At 38.6% G+C, this 19,064-nt stretch overlaps 1 protein-coding gene across 1 annotated transcript in view; it reads left to right on the plus strand.

The window, feature by feature from the left end:
* The window catches only part of LOC150109767 (bestrophin homolog 17-like), a 226,406-nt gene that overhangs the window by 124,676 nt on the left and 82,666 nt on the right, over nucleotides 1-19,064 (plus strand). The window contains exon 7 of the mRNA XM_090409019.1: nucleotides 8,669-8,820. Within this exon, the coding sequence (XP_090265145.1) occupies nucleotides 8,669-8,820 (152 nt within the window). The remainder of the gene's footprint in view (nucleotides 1-8,668; nucleotides 8,821-19,064) is intronic.

Genomic DNA, 19,064 nt, shown 5'->3' on the forward strand with positions numbered 1-19,064 from the left:
AGAGAAATCCCAAAATGAAAGTAATAAAAAACTGAGTATCGGCGTATAAGACGCATCCTGTTTTTGAGACCTATTTTCAAAGAAAAAAGTGCATCTTATACGCTGGCAAATACGGTAATCAATACACAGGTTATGCAGAAGGAACGATGAAGAGTTTGTGGACCTATGACCTAAGTTTGATAGACTGCACTTAAATAGATTTGGAGTTAGGTGTCTAGAGAAAGAACTTTATTCACTGATAGTGTGGTACTGCCAGATTAGTAAAACTAAAGAAATTAAAGCAGATGTAGACAGATGTGTGTGTGCATGCATGCATGTGTGTGAATGAGTGAGTGAAGACACCTGAAGCAAATCAATGTGAAAATTAACAAGTGCAGAATCTAATCTCTCAAGCAAAAATATTGAATAGAGTAGTCAATTCAGAAGTAAAGGTGGTTGAGGTCTTAACAGGTATGCTGCAGTTTCTATATACTAATATCAGAAGTATCAGGAACAAGAGGGTGGAGTTTTGGGCATTGGTTAGTGTAACCTCATCAAATGTTATAAGCATTAGTTAGACTTCGCTAACAGGAGATGGTGTAGTAAGAGGGATAGAATGTGATAAATTTAGTATTTTCAGGGAGGATAGTGAAGATAAAACCAGAGATAGGGTGCTACTAATGATAGCTGATAAATTGCAGGCAACAAGAGTAGGAATCACTCATGCAGATCGCAGTTCTTTTGAGTCAACCTGGTGTTAGATTGAAGCTGATGGGACAAAATATAAAATTGGTTGCTGCTATAGGCTAGGTGGTGCCATGGATGATGTGGAAGACAAGCATAAGCAGATTAGCAATGAGTGCAAGTCAAATAATTATTATGGGGAACTTCAACTTAAGAGATACAGATTTGAAGAAGGAAATATCACATGGCAGGAAGGAATCAGGGTACGAGAATGTCGGATCATGTTATAGGTTCTGAAGAACTGTCCATAACTAAGGTGACTACACTGCATCAAATTGGGGAGAAGAATCATGATCTTGACTTGAAAGTTAGCTTATCATGTGGAAATTCCAATTAAGAAGGGGTATATGTTGAACCACAAGGTAAGTGATTTTGATACATTTAGGAAGTGGCTTAAATCCGTACAATGGCATAAGGATTTGAAAGGGAAGGATGTTTGCAGTGCATGGGAAATAGTCAAAGGGTATTTGGAGGAAGCAATATTTTAATGCAAGGTCAGGAGAGAAAATTGATTAGGAGTTAGAGGGATGAGTAGTATCATTAAACATGAGCTGCAGACAAAGCGAATACTGTAGCAGGTATATAAGGAGAAAAGTGACTAGTTAACTCATGAACAGTACAAAAATCAGGCAAGAAAGGTGACCAGCTTGGTAAGGAAGGCAAAATTACATTATAAGATGAAATTAGCTGGACAGGCAAAAGGAAATCACAAATAGTTTTTTTCATTATGTAGAAAGTAGGAGGAAGAATGACTATGGAAGGATAAATTTAATGAGAGCAGATGGGTAGAGAGATAATGGAAGCAGATGAAATTTTTGAGCTACTGAGTGATCATTTTGCAAATGTATATCATCCAAGTGAGAACATTGTTATGACAGAGGTGACATAGACTGATGTGAGAATAGAGGTTGAAAAATTGAATATAATTAGTATATTGTAGAATCGAAATGCAAATACAGCTGTGGGATTGGATGGGTTATTGGCTAGTGTTTTATGAGAATATGTCAGGGAACCCAGGATGCTTTTGACTAAGATGTTTAATTTAGTCTTAGCTTCAGGAAAGTGAACAAAACAAAGAAGGTGAACAAAATAATTCCTTTGCATAAAAGGAAGATTCAATGAAATAAAGAGCCAAGAGACTTCACTTTGGCAATGCAAAATTATACAAATTAAGTGGATATTGAATCCAACATTATTTCAAAGCCGAATATATATATATATATATATATATATATATATATATAGAAACTACAAGAGTTTCATGCCGAATATTGAAACTATAAAAGTTTCACTGGATCCAAGCATAAGCAATCTTTAGGACAGGGGCAACTCGTGGCAAAGGTTAAGTAAGTTCTGATCATTTTCCATCACTTTCCATTTTGCATCACTGAAGTGAAGCCTCTTGGCTCTTTAATTTCAGTAATTCTTGGTACCTTTTCAAAAATGTGACACCTTTTGGCAACTCATATAGGAAAGAATGACTTCTGTATCACTTCAACCTGGGTATTTCACAACTGGGTCTGACTCCCACTGACGAGACCTCGACAAAGGTCAAAACCGGTCTGGGTAGTGACCCTTTCCCATAATGCATAGCATCATACATGTCTGCAAGGAGATGTGCTTTGCATTATGGAGAATACTAGGGAAAGTGTTCAGAACTTACTCCACCTTTGCCATGAGTTGCCCCTGTCCTGAAAGGTTGCTTATGCTTGGATCTGCCGAAACTTTTATAGTTTCTATATTCGGCACGAAACTCTTGTAGTTATATATATAATGTATGTATTCTTGATCTTCTACTCGGTTGTAATGATACATTTTAGAGAATAAATTTTAAATGACTTTAAACCAAGATAAAATATTAAATTTTAATGATAATGATACAACTAGTTTCAGCCTTTTACAGCCTTCTTCAGGTATCGAAAGGACACAGTAATAAAAAATTGAAGTTACAAAAAACTGAGAATTACAGGCAAAAAATGCAATGCATAATTGACACAAAAATGCATTGCATTTTCTGTGGATGTTCTGTGGATTGAAGTGAGTTGTGTAGAGTAGGGTTTGTCAAATGAAAGGGAGGAGTGTAATGTGCTGTCATCTGTAAAACTGTGTATTGGGTTAGAGGTGAACTGAAGTAGGTCATTGATATATGGAAGGAAGAGGGTCGGTCAGAGAACTGAACCTTGTGGAACCCCAGCATTAGTTGGATGGCGAGAGGATAGGGAGCCGTCTACCATCACACATAGTGTTTGTCCAGACAGGAAGCTGGCAATCCATCTGCAGAAGTCCTGAGACAGTCCAAATGATGGGAGTTTGCTTAGTAAGCCTTTGTACCAGACCCGGTCAAAGGCTTTAGAGATATCAAGTGCAACTACTTGGGATTCGCCGAATTTCTCCATTGCATTTGTCCAGCGATTGGTGATGTTTGAGAGTAGATTTCCTGTTGATCGGCTTCGACGGAATCAATACTGGTGGTAACTTAATAGCTGGGTACCTTCAAGGTAGAGTTGGAGTTGAGAGTTGATGGTTTTCTCCATTACTTTAGATAGGACTGCAGTGAGTGAGATAGAGTGGTAGTTAGATAGTTGATATTTTTTCACCCTTTTTAGGAATGGGTTGAATATAGGCCAGTTTACAGGCTTTGGGATATATACCAGTGGAGTAAGAGAGTGTGTACTGATGGCATAAGATAGGAGTTCAGTTCTGGTGCACAGACCTTCAGGACAATTGGAGGAATGCCATCAGGGCCAGGAGACTTTTTTGTGTCTAATTTACACAACAGGTTTATGATATCTTTTTTGGCAAAAGGATACAGGGGGCATTGTATGTTGGGCAGTTGGAATGACTGGAGGGCATTTGCCATTGTCAGTTATATGTGAATTGGTGGCAAAGTGTGAAGCCAGGAGGTTAGCTTTTTCTGTGGGTGATGTTGCAATTGAGCCATCTGGGTATCATAGAGGTGGGAATAGTGTAGGGCAAAATACGACCAATTGTCTTGGCAAGAGACCAAAAGGCATGGCTGCCATTTGGACAGGCTGCAAGCTTCCTACTTTTTGCCTGTTCAAATTCTGTTTTAGAAGCATTGATAATTTTCTTGCATCTGTTTCGGGCTTCAGTATAGGCATTGAAGGAGGATGAGGTTCTTGATTTGAGCCAGTTGTGGTATGCCCGATTTTTCATTTGTACAGCCTTGGCACATCTTTTGGAAAAAACAGAGTTTAGTTAGGGGACGGCAGTTCAGAGTAGTGTGGGGAATGTATGTTTTCATGCCAGTGAGGATTACTTGGTGATATGTTCGGTGCATATATTTGGACTGGAAGACCGGAAACAATAATCCAACCATGGGAATGAAGCATAGTAGTCTCGGAGACTGTCCCATTTGGCACTATTATAATGCAAAACTACTCTTGTGTGGGAGCGACTGTGTAAGCGTTGTTGCATGGGGGAGGAGATGAGCACTAGGCTGTGGTCAGAATTACCCAGGGGGCTCACTGCATTCACTACATATTTGGAGGGGTCATTAGTAAGGAAGAGATCTAGGATATTTGGGGAGTGGTTCAGATTATCTGGTATTCTGGTTGGCTTTTGAACAATTTATGTAAGGTCATTAGTGATGGCAAATTATTATTATTATTATTATTATTATTATTATTAAACAAGACCTCATGGAGTCAAAGACTCATCTAGGAGGTCCTTTTATCTCACACACATCTCATCATACCGGGTCTTAAACACATTCAAACTCCTTGCAGACACCACACTCTCAGGCAAGGCATTCCAATCATTCACAACTCTGCACGAAAAAAACCTGCCTCTCACTCCCCTACTCACACCCTCTTTATACAGTTTCCAGGGATGACCTCTGGTTCTCCCCTGATCTCCCACTATTCGCTGTAGAACTTCTCCACCATTGATCCTATAGCAACCCCTTACCAACTTGTAGGTCTCTATCATATCTCCCCTCTTCCTTCTCTCCACTAGTCTCTGCAAATTACATCTTTTCAATCTTTCCTCATACTCGACATTCCAGAGGTCAGAAACTACCTTAGTCAGTCGCCTTTGGACCCTTTCCAACATCTCCTCATCCTTCTGAAAACCAGGTGACCAAATCTGGGCACAATAGTCCATGTGTGGCCTAATCAAAGCCTTATACAATGGAACAAGAATCTCCCTACTTCTACAATCTACTTCTACAATTTCTTGGCATTTTTAATTTAATTTATAACCAAAGGAAAAATTTTTCTATAAAGCTACTTCTCCAGATTTAAATACCTCATTCAAGTGATCATTAAACAACTCCACTATGTCCTCTTCATCAGTCACAAATGTTTCAGTATTTCTGCCTGCAGGATCTGTACAACTGGAAGAGGATAGCCAATTGGTGTTATGGACATTAAAATCACCCAGGAGGATGATTTCGCTGTTAGAAGAGTGGGAGTGTAGAAAATCAACTTTTAAGGAGAAGAAATGAAAAAGCTTAGAATGATTGGTGGTATCAGGAGAGCAATAGAGACAGCAGATGAATTTGACTGAGTAAGGGAGGGATAGCTTCAGCCAAAGAAGGTCAAAGTCGGGCGATTCTAGGTTAGGTGCTCTCTGGCGTGGTATGTCAGAGGCATATAATGGTATGTCAGAGCGGATATATGCGCAAAAGTCTTGGGTCATGTGGCACCCTGTTAAAAAAAAATATATATATTTTTTTTAATATTATATGCCTTTCTCTCATCAGCTGTTCTCATTACTTTATTTTAAAAGGGACTTGGATTACTAAAACTTGAGTGTCCATTAACAAATCCATGCAGACTCTCACAGATTACAGTATCCTCATCTGCTCACTGCTGTATATGAACTCCCACTAATTTTTCCAGAATTTTGACAACTACTGATGAAATACAAACTGGTCTATAGTTTGATACTTTCATTCTACTACCACCTTTATGCAATGGCACCATCTTACCCTCCTTGAACTCTTTAGGCACCTTTCCCATAGCCAGACTCTCATTGAAAAGCCAATTCAATGGAGCTGTCATTTCTTCAGCACATTCTCTCAAAACATGTGGGAAAATCCCATCCATTCACATTGCTTTGTTGACGCCCAGTGCACTCAGTATTTGAAACATACTCTCCTTTTCCATTCCTAAACTTTGACTTCTCCTCATTCCTCCAGTATTAAAACCTACTTAAATTAAAAGTTCCAAGGAATCAAGTTCCTGTTTAATCCAAGCAAATAAAGTTTTATGCACATGAACTATCTTTATGACTGGGCTACTTGTATATAGAGGCTAATGATTTCACATTAATTGCCTTAGTATCATATAATGCAAGACACGCATCCTTTTGGGTGTATATAATGCTATGCATTATGGAAAGACTACCCAGACTGTTTTTGACCTTTGAGTCCTCAAAAGTGAACCATTCTAGGAAGTAGCCCTTAATATAATGCATAGCTTTATACCCCAAATGATGTTGCTTTGCATAATGGGATACTAAGGAAATTAATGTGAAGTCATTTGCCTTCATATACAAGTAGCCCAGTTGAGAAGATATTTCATGTGCAAACTTTGTTTGCTTACACTTGGATAAAGGATTAAAACAGAATATAATTTCTTGGCATTTTTAATTTAATTTATAACCAAAGGAAAAATTTTTCTATAAAGCTACTTCTCCAGATTTAAATACCTCATTCAAGTGATCATTAAACAACTCCACTATGTCCTCTTCATCAGTCACTCTACTCCCATCTTTGTCTAAAAATATCATTCTCCCACTCATTCCTCCTCCTACTAGCATGTAACAAAAGAATTCCTTTGGATTTTCTTTGGATCTCAGAGCTAGTCTGTTCTAATATTCAAGTTTTTCCTTCATGACAATACTAGTCACTCGCATGGCCTGAGTCATATTCTTCGTGCATCCCTTTCCTTAGATCTCTTCCATAATGTATAAGTTGTATAAGTCTCTGATCAGACCACACTTAGACTATTGTTCTTAGATTTGGTCCCCAGGATTTGAAGAGAATAAATTAACTGTAGAAAGGATACAAAGATGGATGACAAAGATGGTTTCAGGACTGTACAAGGAGAGTTATGAGGATTGGCTGAGGGAATGTGGACTGTAGAGTTTGGTGGATAGAAGAAGGAGAAGTGATATGATTGAGAATTTTAAACTGTTGAGAGGTGGTTACAGGGTTGACACTGGGGAGTTCTTTCACTTGGTTGAACAGCGGGAAGGAGTGATGACAAGAGGCCATCCCTGGAAGTTACGAAAGGAAACTGTGAGCAAGAGGGTGAGGAGTGGTTTCTTTGCGTGGAGGGTGGTTGAACCGTGGAATGCATTGCCTAATGGAGTGGTGAGAGTGAGTACGGGCAATGAGTTTAAGGAGTGGTATGATAGACTTTGTGTTTCTTAAGGGGGACCTCCTCTCGATGAATCTTGACAGACTTTATGTTCTTAGGAAGGACCTCCTACGATGAGTCTTTTGACTCCATGGAGGCCTGAATAATAATAATCATTTTTTCACTTGCAGGTCCCATTTGATATCATTTGTCATCCACTCTACACCAAATTGTGTTCTTTTTTTCACTTGAGGGATACAACTTATCATTGCTGCTAATAAATATTTCTTCACTAGCTGCTGTACACTGATGATATCTCATCTTTAAAATTCCTCCATTCATGGAACTTCCTAAAGCTGATTTGTAAGATTATTATAATCACCTGCCTTAAAATTCCAATAAATTTCTTTCTCCTTGATACTCCTGCTTCCTCCAAGTCAAGACAACACAATGTCACTCTCTCCAACTAGGGGCATGGATGCTATCTTGGGTACAGTCAGATCTTCTCATGTTATGGCCAAATCCCAAACTGCTGAACCCCATGTTTCTTCTTCTTCTACTACTACTACTACATGTTGCCTAAGACATATCTCCCTCAAGAATTCCATTCTCTTACTAGAGAATGGAATTGAGAAGAGGAAACATGCAGTTTCCTCTTCTCAATTTATACTGCTTAGTTAAAATAATGGTCATTCTTTTTGAACTTGTCAAGCTCAACTGCCTAAAAATCTCCTGGTCCTCACCCCTTTATGTTTCTCCACTTATGGCAACACTCCAATAAATATCCTGTCCTGCCCACTTGCACCTCATTCTATATGCTCTCAAAACCATTAGTGCCTTTGCACTCTAAGTCCTCTGGTCTGAGAGAACAAAACTCATCACTTATCATAAACAATACTCCATCACTGTGTTTGTCCTTCTTATCCTGCTTGGCAATTTTATACTCTGCTAGTTCTATTCATCTCAGTATATCATTTTCCATCAACCATGTCTCAATGATCCTGGTAATGTTTGGACAGACTGAAGCTACCTGCACCACCAATTCATCTCCTTATTCCAATTTATCGCAGACTTTTCTTAAATTTGAAGTTTTAATGTGAATTCAGAATCTGTTCAATGCAGTGGCGCACTCAGGATTTAATCTTGGAGTGGGGGGGAGGATCTGACTGAGCATCTGCAGTGATCGCCAATACATGATACCCGTGATCTACTCTAGCCCGGCTAGGGCAAACGAAGTAGCGCTCAGTCCACAAGAGCACTACTTCGTTCGCCTTGCATTCACAGCGGCCAGGATTCCCGAGAGCTACAGGGTATTCCCACCTTATGTGACCACTAATTCATAAGTGGCATAGAAATAGAAGACATGACACAACATAAATTTTAAAAAAAATGAATTTTAATTAGGGAAATTTTTTAGAATTTTTTTTAGTTTTTTTTCCTTTTTCTTTTGGAGGGGAGCCAAGGCCCCTTGGCCCCCTCCCTGGATGCACCAGTGGTTCAGTGCACTAAATACTTGTTTTTTGTTTGTCTTAGTATTTTATCTGTTTATTATTTTATCACTTTCTGTATACATTGTTTACGAAATAATAATTCCATTGATGTTTAATTAAATGCAGGTCTCATATTTGGGAGTAGACACACTGAATACAACACCACCTCCTTTGGTAAAGGACTCCTATTTCTATGAATTAGATATGAAACTACCATATACAGAAGCTTCTGTTGGCTACAAGAAAAAAACTTACAGAGGTTCTGTGGCAAGAATGCAGTGAGTATTTTATGAACATGGTAATTTTAAGTGCCATATGAAACAAATCATGAAATGTTTTGGTAAAGCATTTCACTTTACTTGCCTGCCATACTTAATTTCTGTTTTTGTAGTTTTAATGACAAAAACTGAATTTAAAAGTAGTGACATAATAATTATTATTATTATTATTATTACCACCATCCCAAGACCTCATGGAGTCAAAGACTCATCTGGGATTTATCACACACACAGCTCATCATACCGTGTTTTAAACACATTCAAACGCTTTGCAGACACCACATTCTCAGGCAAGGCATTCCAATCATTCACAACTCTGCACAAAAAAACCTGCCTCTCACTCCCCTACTCACACCCTCTTTATACAGTTTCCAGGGATGACCTCTGGTTCTCCCTTGATCTTCCACTATTCTCTGTAAAACTTCTCCAGCATTGATCCTATAACAACCCCTTACCAACTTGTAGGTCTCTATCATATCTTCCCTCTTCCTCCTGTCCACCAGACTCTGCAAATTACATCTTCTCAATCTTTCCTCATACTCGACATTTCAGAGGTTAGAAACTAAGAAACTACCTTAGTCAGTCTCCTTTGGACCCTTTCCAACATCTCTTCATCCATCAAAACCCGGTGACCAAATCTGGGCACAACAGTCCATGTGTGGCCTAATCAAAGCCTTATACAATGGAACAAGAATGTCCCTACTTCTACACGTCAGTGTCCTCCACATCATTCCCAGAAGCCTTTGTGTTATCTTCACAATTTTGGCGATGTGTCCCCTGTTGCATCGTATATCTTTGATATTGATATATCGAGGCAATATATTTAACTTTATCCTTTCCTACTTCAGCCGATATATCAAATTCTATCACATGTACCTCTTTGTTAAGTCGGTTGCACCATTTTTATGTGATCTTCATTAATATTAATCTTAACGTTATGTCTCGCTTCTCTTATACCTTTTCTTACGTAATTTAACTTTTAAGGACCACCAGAAATTACCTGTTCCCTGAATTCCATGAGTTATCCTGATCACTCAGGCAAAAGTTATTTTTTATCTGTGCCAGCCTGGGCCTTAAGGTTAGAGATAAACTCAGCCTTTAGGGTAATCATAGAATATCAGGTGCCACTAATAATGTTAATTGAATTCTTAGAAGCCTCGGGTTCTCTGGCTTATTTTATTTTGCAGTTGTGCCCGACTATTTTCAATTGGGTTATCCACGCACACACACGATCACAGGTTCGATGTTTTATATCAGAAACACATAATAAATTTAGTTTAATCCTTTAATTACATGTAAGTAAGGAATCAAAATATTTATTAAACTCATTATATAATGCCATACAAGTTAAAGTGGTTATCAAATCTAATTTAAACTTCTACCATTCTTTCACTCTCTGACTCTTAAAACCATTATGCATTGACTTCAAAATGTTAGCAAATTCAATACCTCAACATATAATACATTCTTAATTACAACTCAATTGGACATTTAGGCATTTTAGCACATAAATAATCTCTCTCAGATTAATTACAACAGAATCTCTATCTAACTGAAAGTTCTTAAAGTTCATTTTAAAAGCATAGTCGTGAGAGTACTTATCTATTCTTTATCGGTTTTCTTCCGTCCTTCCTTCTTTGTTACGACTCTGGTTGTCTCGATCTTATTGCCACGTGGGTTACACGTGCTCACCTGAGCTGGGCACTATCACTCTGCTAAGGTTTTTACATCGATGACCTTCTCATTGACGGCCTATGGTTGATCTTGCCGAAATCTGCTGTGGTGTCATGCTGGAATTTTTCGTAAGTCAGCCCTCGAAAATGAGAGCTGAATTGCGATGAACTCTTGGAGCACATGAAGAGAAATGCAGGAACAAGAAAAAAAAAGGGGTGATTTACTTCTGTGTCGCTGGTTTTATACGCTCCCCTAGAGTGACACCTTTCCGAGTTTGAATTTCTCTTATTGTCTCACCCATTGGTCTCAGGCTGGGTGACTTCACCGATCAACATATGGGACTTCTTGTTTCCGGGAACGTATGCATCATGATGTCTTCTCAGATGTGATGCCCGCGGGTGCTTACACTGCTCTTATAGTATTTGGGCGATCTTTGCCCTATGTTGCTGAATAATACGCATTCTTTCATTTATAATATTTCGCTAATGATTTCTCTCGTATCTGCCCCTTTTTGCTGACTTACATTCATGCTAGACATATAGATACATTAATTTAAATTCATGTATTATTATTATTATTATTATTACCACGGGCTACTCCAGGAGTCCTTAGACTCATCGAAGGAGGCCCTAAACATCATGTTCACGCAGCTGTTCAACATTCTCACAGTATCTATCATACCTTGCCTTGAACTCGCTCACTGTCATAGCACCCACAACAGACTCTGGCAGCTTATTCCACTCATTTACCACTCTAAAAGTAAAGAACCCAGCTCTAACACCCCTGCTAACCACGCTCTTGCCCAGCTTCCATGGGTGTCCCCTAGTTCTCCCACCACCAGTCCTGATCTCAAAAATATCATCTGAATTAATCCTATAGAATCCTTTTAGCAATTTGAATGTCTCAATCATGTCTCCCCTTTTCTGCCTATCAACTAGTTTCTGCAACCCACAAATCTTCAACCTGTTCTCATATGGTTCATTCCATAGACCTGCTATCATCTTAGTCACTCGCCTCTGGATCCTCTCAACCTCCTCCCCATCAAGAAGGAACCGAGGTGACCAAATCTGGGCACAGTAGTCGAGATGAGGTCTTATCAGGGCTCGGTACAGAGGTACAATAACTTGTTTTTCTCTGCTCGTCAAGGTATTTTTCAACAACCAAGTGAGTTGATGAGCTGATTTAGCTACTTTCGCAATGTGCCCCCTAAACTTCATCTCCCTATCCACCAACACTCCCAAGTCCCTGGCCTCATCAATCTCTTGGAGTACAGTTCCACCAATGTGGTATGCTGCTGCTAATCTTTTCACTCCGAAATGCATAACCTTACATTTTGTCACATTAAATTGACATCCATTCTCCTTAGTCCAGAACTCCAATCTATCTAAGTCATCTTGCAAGACTTTGACATCTTCTGCATTCACTATCGCCCTACCCAACTTTGCATCATCAGCGAACAAATGAACTGTCCCACTTAGACCCTTCCCTATATCGTTAATGAACAGATTAAACAGCAGTGGTCCAAGAACAGAACCCTGTGGCACACCACTAGTCACAGGCCGTTTTTTGGACTCTACTCCTGAATAAACTACTCTTTGATATCTCTCCATCAACCACCCAGCTATCCATCTCACCAACCCTATATCCATTCCCATATGTTGTAGTTTATGGATTAGAATTCCATGTGGTATCCTGTCAAACGCCTTTGCCAGGTCCAGCAGTATCACTGTAAACTCATTTCCCTTATCCGGTTCAGCCGTCACCTTGTTATAAAACTTGAGCAAGTTACTGAGGCATGATCTACCCTTCACAAAGCCATGCTGTCCTCTGTACAGTATCTCATTTTCATCAATCCATTCCTGTATTTTTCCCTTGACTACTTTCTCCAAGACCTTGACAACGACTCCTGATATGCTGATCGGTCGGTAATTTGCAACCATAGTCTTGGATCCTCCTTTATGCAGTGAAACTATTTTCCCCTCTTTCCACGCCTTCGGGACTAAGCCAGACCTGAGACTCAGATTAAATAACATGGTCAAGGGCACTGATAATTCATTAGCCGCTTCATGCAAGACCCGTGCCGGTATACCATCCAATCCCACAGATGTATTCACATTAAGGTTCTGTAATAGACTATTCACCTCCACTTCATTCATCACAATTCCCATATAAACTAATGGTTCCTTCATTTTTTCAACGTCACCACCTGGATGATATACTTTTGCAAAGTGCGTGCTCAGTAACTCCACTATATCGACTGGTTCAGTGAACTCTTTACCATCGTCATTCCTTAAAATCATTTTGCCATGTACAGTTTTTTTCTTGCTTGCAGCATATTGAAAGAACTGTTTGGGATTCTCTTTTGCTTGCATAGCTAGTTTCCTTTCATATTCGGCTTTTGCTGTTTTTACCACACTCGTTACCCTTCTGGCCTGTACTTTATACCGTTCGTGTGCCTGCAGGTTCACCCCTTTCTTTAAATTCCCTCCATAGTTGTTTCTTTTTTTGCAGCTCAAGCTTAATGGTGTTATTCATCCATTTAACCCCTCCTTGTTTCACTATTCGGACCTTAGGTATACAATCAGCCATAACCTCCTGTAAATGCTCTTTGATCACTTCCCATGCTCTATCGACGTCCAGCCCTTGCGGTTGTACATGCCATGGCACTGATCCAAGCAATCTCCTAAGCTTGTCATACTTGCCAGCACGGTAATTCCACATATACCCTGTCTTAATCACAAATTTCACACCTTTAGCCACCTCCCAGGTCAAGACCTTATGATCACTCTCACCAATAGGTGGCAACATGGTCATATTCATTACAGTCAAATTCTCAGATACTATTACCAGGTCAAGCACTCTCACACCCCTAGTATTTTCAATGTATGTAATCTTGTATGTAATTCACAGTTTATCATACAAGATGTTGTTACAAAAAAAAAACATAGTTACATTGCGCTAAAAGATAAGTATGCATATATATTTTTTGTTAATTGTTAGATTCTGGAATGGTGACGTCATGTAAAATTTGAAGTCGCTTATTTCAGATCTAACACCCCTAAATTTTAGTTCCTTATCCACTGTCACCCCCAGATCTCTTATTTCCTCTACCTCCAACAATATTCTCACCAAGCATAAATTCTGCATCTCATCTTTGTTTTCTAAATTTTAAAACCTTACATTTTGCAACATTGAATTCACATCCCCATTTCCATGCCCAATCACTCAATCTATTCAAGTCTTCCTGTAAGGCCAGAACATCTTCACTACACTTCATGGTTCATCCCAACTTTGCATCATCAGCAAACAACTGAATATCTCCATCCAAATCTTTATCTATATCATTAATATACAAGTTAAACAGTAATGGACCTAAAACAGACCTCTGAGGCACTCCACTAGTGACTTTCCTTTTCCTGGATATCGCCCCCCTAAAAAAAATAATGATTTTTTTTTAAATTTTCATATACCTAAAATTTACACTCTTTGAGTATAATTACAAATATAAAATTGAACATTTTAGTAATTGGCATTCATGAAAATTTTCAGTGTATTATTCTGTTCACAGTGAACAGAAAAGTAAGTTTGCATTGATTTCAAACAAAATATCAACATATTAATCTTTTAATTAGGACAACACTCATAAAGTTTTCAAACACTTTTTTTTTTTAATGTAGCTAATGTCCTCAATTTTTTGTTTTGATTTGTGGGTAATATGGGAGTAAACACACACACACACACACACACACACACACACACACACACACACACACACACACACACACACACACACACACACACACACACACACACACACACACACACACAAAAGAAATAAGTGAAGCATGTAGGCAAAAGACTAAAGCCATAAACAGATGGAGTATCCTTTATGGACACCTGTTGACTGCTGGGATGTAAACTGGGATCTCAAAGTATTTTAGTGTTTCCCATAATTTGGAAGTTTTATGCAACTACAGTTATTCAAATTAGGCCAGTCTTTGAGAGCAGCAACATATTCTAAAAAAGTCTTTCTCTTCTAAATTTACTATGATGGAGAATAGTGGTATTTTTCCAGTTGATTCTATGAGCTGTATCCAAAGCATGGTCTACAATGCCTAATTGTCCATTGTCATGACTGCAGATGTATTTTTGGCTGATCGTCATGTCTGTCTATAGCAGGCCAACTTCAGAAACTGGAAACTCAACATACAATGGCAAATGAGAGAGAGAGGGAACTTAGTCCTTAGTGGAGCAAATAAAGGTAGATAGTTTTAAGTGAGAATCGAAAGTTGTGCAGAGGTTGTATTTTTTTAATATTCTGGCTTTTTTTTTTTTTTTTTTTTTTTTTTTTGATTTTGCTGGGATGGTGACAACATTACTTAAATCTTTCTGAAGAGAAGGTCAAAGATTGGGAAAGGATTTATTATTTTTTTGATACTGTGAGAACTGTAGTCATTAGATAGAAAGGAGTGGTGTATATGATTGAATTCTGTTGCAAAACCGAGAAGTATAATGAGTGCCTAGGTGTGACAATGATGAGCTCAGACAAAGAGCAAGAATAATGAATGGTATGCTGGCAGAGCTATGCGAGGAAATAGAAGTGCAGTTGATGTGTGGCATGTATTTGAGAGAATAATGGATTTGTATAAAAGTGAAGGATTGCATTTGAATTGCTTTGGTATGAGTGAATTGGAGAAACTGTTGCTAGAAGGAAGTGCAGTAAGTGATGTCTGCAAAAGATCATCATCAGGAGTGTGAAACAGATGAAACTAAAGTGCTCATTAATGGAAATGATAGTAGTTCGAGAAATGAGAGAGAGAGAGAGGAGACAGAAAGAGAATGGGAATTCAAGAGACATAGAGAAATGGGGGGTTGGGGGGTGTACAGGAAGAGTACACTCCCCCAACCCCCCATTACAAATTAGTTATTTCTAATAACTACTCTTCCAGCATAGGAAGAGTAGTTATTAGAAATAGTAGTTATCCAGAGCATCAAAAATAATAAGGGAAATGAAATTGTTGGAATATGTGAAACATGGTTGAATAAGGATGATATTCACCTTCTTGTCCTTTCTATCTTCATGAAAAACAGAAATGGAAGTTTTAATGAGGATAGAAACGACATGAAGGGAGTTTTCATGTCTACCACATAAGGTAGACATGAAACATGGAAATAGTGATGGGTTGAGGCAGTGTGTTGTGAGGTGGGGATTGAGAGGAAAAGGTATTTAGTTGATGCTGCTATGGGATAGGGAATGTGCAAGGTGGTGATGAAGAAATGTATGAGCAACCTGGGTTGGTGAACGAAGGAAGGGTAATTTTAATTATGACAGTATAGACTGGAATGGAGGGATGGCATTTGGGATCAAGGAAAATTAGTTTCTTGAGTTTTTGAGAGATAATTGTCTAGACCAGTGATGGCAAACCTTTTTACCCAGGTGTGTCAAACATCATTTTTTTTTAAATGTTGACATTGTTGATGTGCCACTTGCATACATGCATTATAAATTTCACTATATAATCATAGATGGTGACTTATACATATCATATTAGGCTATTTATTTAATAGGACATTGATATAAAATCTATGAATATATATTATACAATTACTTTAATAAACTGAAATAATATGAATTCATAGATTTTATATCAATATCAAATTGTTGCTGAGTACTGGTAGAAAGTTTCTTTATAGAAGGGCTATAGTGTGTACATTTTAATGCTACACAGGCAGCGCTTAAGATCTTGCTCAATCTATTTCTCCCTTTCGATTTGATATTATTTAAGGCAGAAAATAGAGTTCATAAGAGTATGTAGAAGAGAAAATTGTTAGAAGAGCTTTAGCAAAGATTTTAAGAGCATGAAAGTTTTCGGGACGGCTATTCCACATGCTTAGAATTTCACAGTCTGAATTTTTACACACGGTATCATGCAGACGTTCCTGCTCAAGTCCTTCTAATTCATTTCTAACAGCAATAAACTTTCTTTTCCAGATAGGATTACACTGGAAGTCGGCTAGCATTTCTAGATCTTTTAAATCCAACCACTCAAAGTCATCTAATTTAAGATACATGAATTCTGTTTCATCAGGATGCTTTATGAATTGGATTGTTTGTTCCAACATTCGAAATTGCTTAAATCTAGAAGAAAACTGCTCAGTTGCTGACTTTAGAACTTTGATAAATTGGTTGATATGTTGTTCACGATTTTTGGGGCTGGTTTCGTTACAAACAATTTTTCATTTTTGGGAAATACTTAAAATTGTTACTTTCTCAATCACATTGAAATATTTTGAGTTTATTCTCAAAGCTCTTGATTGTGCCAAACATAACATCGACAGATTTTCGGAAACCTTGCAATTGTATATTAAGTTCATTCAGGTGCAATGAAATATCTGTGAAAAACATCAGCTTGCTGAGCCAAGCAGAATCGTTCAACTGAGAAAATTCGTGCTCCATGCCCTTTGCATTTAAATATAATTTAATTTCATTTAAACATTCAACAAACCATTCACGTACTTGGCCACGACTCAACCATCGAATATTATTGTACACTGATTCAACCTCACTTAAAAGTGAATTAAATTCTCGTTTGTTTAAAACCCTGGCAGCAATAAAATTAGTTACCTTTGTCACAATTCTCATCACATCATCCAAATCCTTTAAGCCTGATTTTGCACACAGTGTCTCCTGATGTATAATACAATGGAAACAAACTAGGGGATGACCAACATATTCTGTAAATTCTTTGATAAAACCGACATTACGGCCAATCATATTAGGCGCAGCATCAGTTGTAATCGAAAATATTTTAGATAAATCTATCTGTTTCTCACGGAACACTTTAACAACACAGTCACACATGTCTTTACTTATCGAGTTTTGAGGGAAATTTTCTAACTTTATCAATTCCTCGTGCATAGAATCACCGTGAACATACCTTGCAATAATAGCCAATTGAGCTGATGATGTAATATCTCTAGTTTCGTCGAGACAAATGGAAAAATAATGGCATGAGTTCAAGTCTTATTGTATTTATTATTATTATTATTATTATTCAGGCCTCCAAGGAATCAAAAGACTCATCGAGGGAGGTCCTTCCTAAGACATAAAGTCTGTCAAGACTCATCGAGGGGAGGTCCCCCCCTGAGAAATACAAATTCTATCATACCACTCTTTAAACTCACTGACCGTTCTCGCTCCCACCACTCCATCAGGCAATGCATTCCACGGCTCAACCACCCTCCACACAAAGAAACCACTCCTTACCCTCTTGCTCACAGTTTCCTTTCGTAACTTCCAGGGATGGCCTCTTGTCATCACTCCTTCCTGCTGATCAACCAAGCGAAAGAACTCCCCAGTGTCAACCCTGTAACCACCTCTCAACAGTTTAAAAGTCTCAATCATATCACCTCTCCTTCTTCTATCCACCAAACTCTGCAGTCCACATTCTCTCAGCCGATCCTCATAACTATCCTTGTACAGTCCTGAAACCATCTTTGTTATCCGTCTTTGTATCCTTTCCACAGTTAATTTATCCCCTTCAAATCCTGGGGACGAAATCTGAGAACAATAGTCCAAGTGTGGTCTGATCAGATACTTATTCAACAGAATGATAACCCTCTTATCTCTGCAGGTCAGTGTCCTTCTCATAATAGCAACAATCCTCTGTGTTACCTTCACCACCTTTGCAATATGTCCCCTAAACTTCAGGTTTCTATCAATCATCAACCCCAGATCTCTTGTCTCCCCTACTTCCTCCAGTATAACTCCTCCCATAGAGTATGCAGCATCCCATCGATGTTTCCCAAACCTCAAGACCTTACATTTTGCTGCATTAAACTGACCCCCATTCATTTGCCCATCTATCTAGCTTATTCAAATCCTCTTGCCAGGCTGCCGCATCTGCACTATTACTAATAATCCTTCCCAGCTTCGTATCATCCGCAAACAACTGAATATCCCCCTGCAATCCACTGGCTATGTCATTGATATAAAGGTTAAACAATATAGGTCCTAGTACTGAGCCCTGTGGGACCCCACTTGTAACCCTCTGCCTCCTGGAAACTGCTCCACCATACACAACTCTCTGATACCTATCAGACAGCCAATCCTGAATCCAGTTGACCAATCTGACATCCAGACCCATGTGCTGCAACTTAAATATCAGCTTATCATGTGGCACCCTGTCAAATGCCTTCGCCAAGTCTAAGAAAATTGCAGTATATGCCTTTCCCTCATCTAATGTTCTTGTAACTTTATTATAAAAGGCTAGCATATTGCTAAAACAAGAGCGTCCTTTCAGAAATCCATGTTGATTCTCACAGATAACATTACCCTCATCTGCCCAATGCTGTACACGGTCCCTCACTACTTTCTCCAAGATCTTAACAACTACTGATGACACACAGACTGGCCTATAATTAGACACTTCCAGTCTGTTACCACCCTTATGCAATGGCACTATCTTATCTTCCTTCCATTCCCTGGGCACCTTTGCCAAAGCCAGACTTTCATTGAAAAGACACGTTAAAGGTACTGTCAATTCCCTAGCACATTCTCTCAAAACTCG

Source organism: Typopeltis vanoorti, chromosome 1 (genome assembly GCF_054136105.1).
Source record: "Typopeltis vanoorti isolate ZY-2024b chromosome 1, IOZ_Tvanoo_1.0, whole genome shotgun sequence".
In the NCBI taxonomy this organism is placed as follows: Eukaryota; Metazoa; Arthropoda; class Arachnida; order Uropygi; family Thelyphonidae; genus Typopeltis; species Typopeltis vanoorti.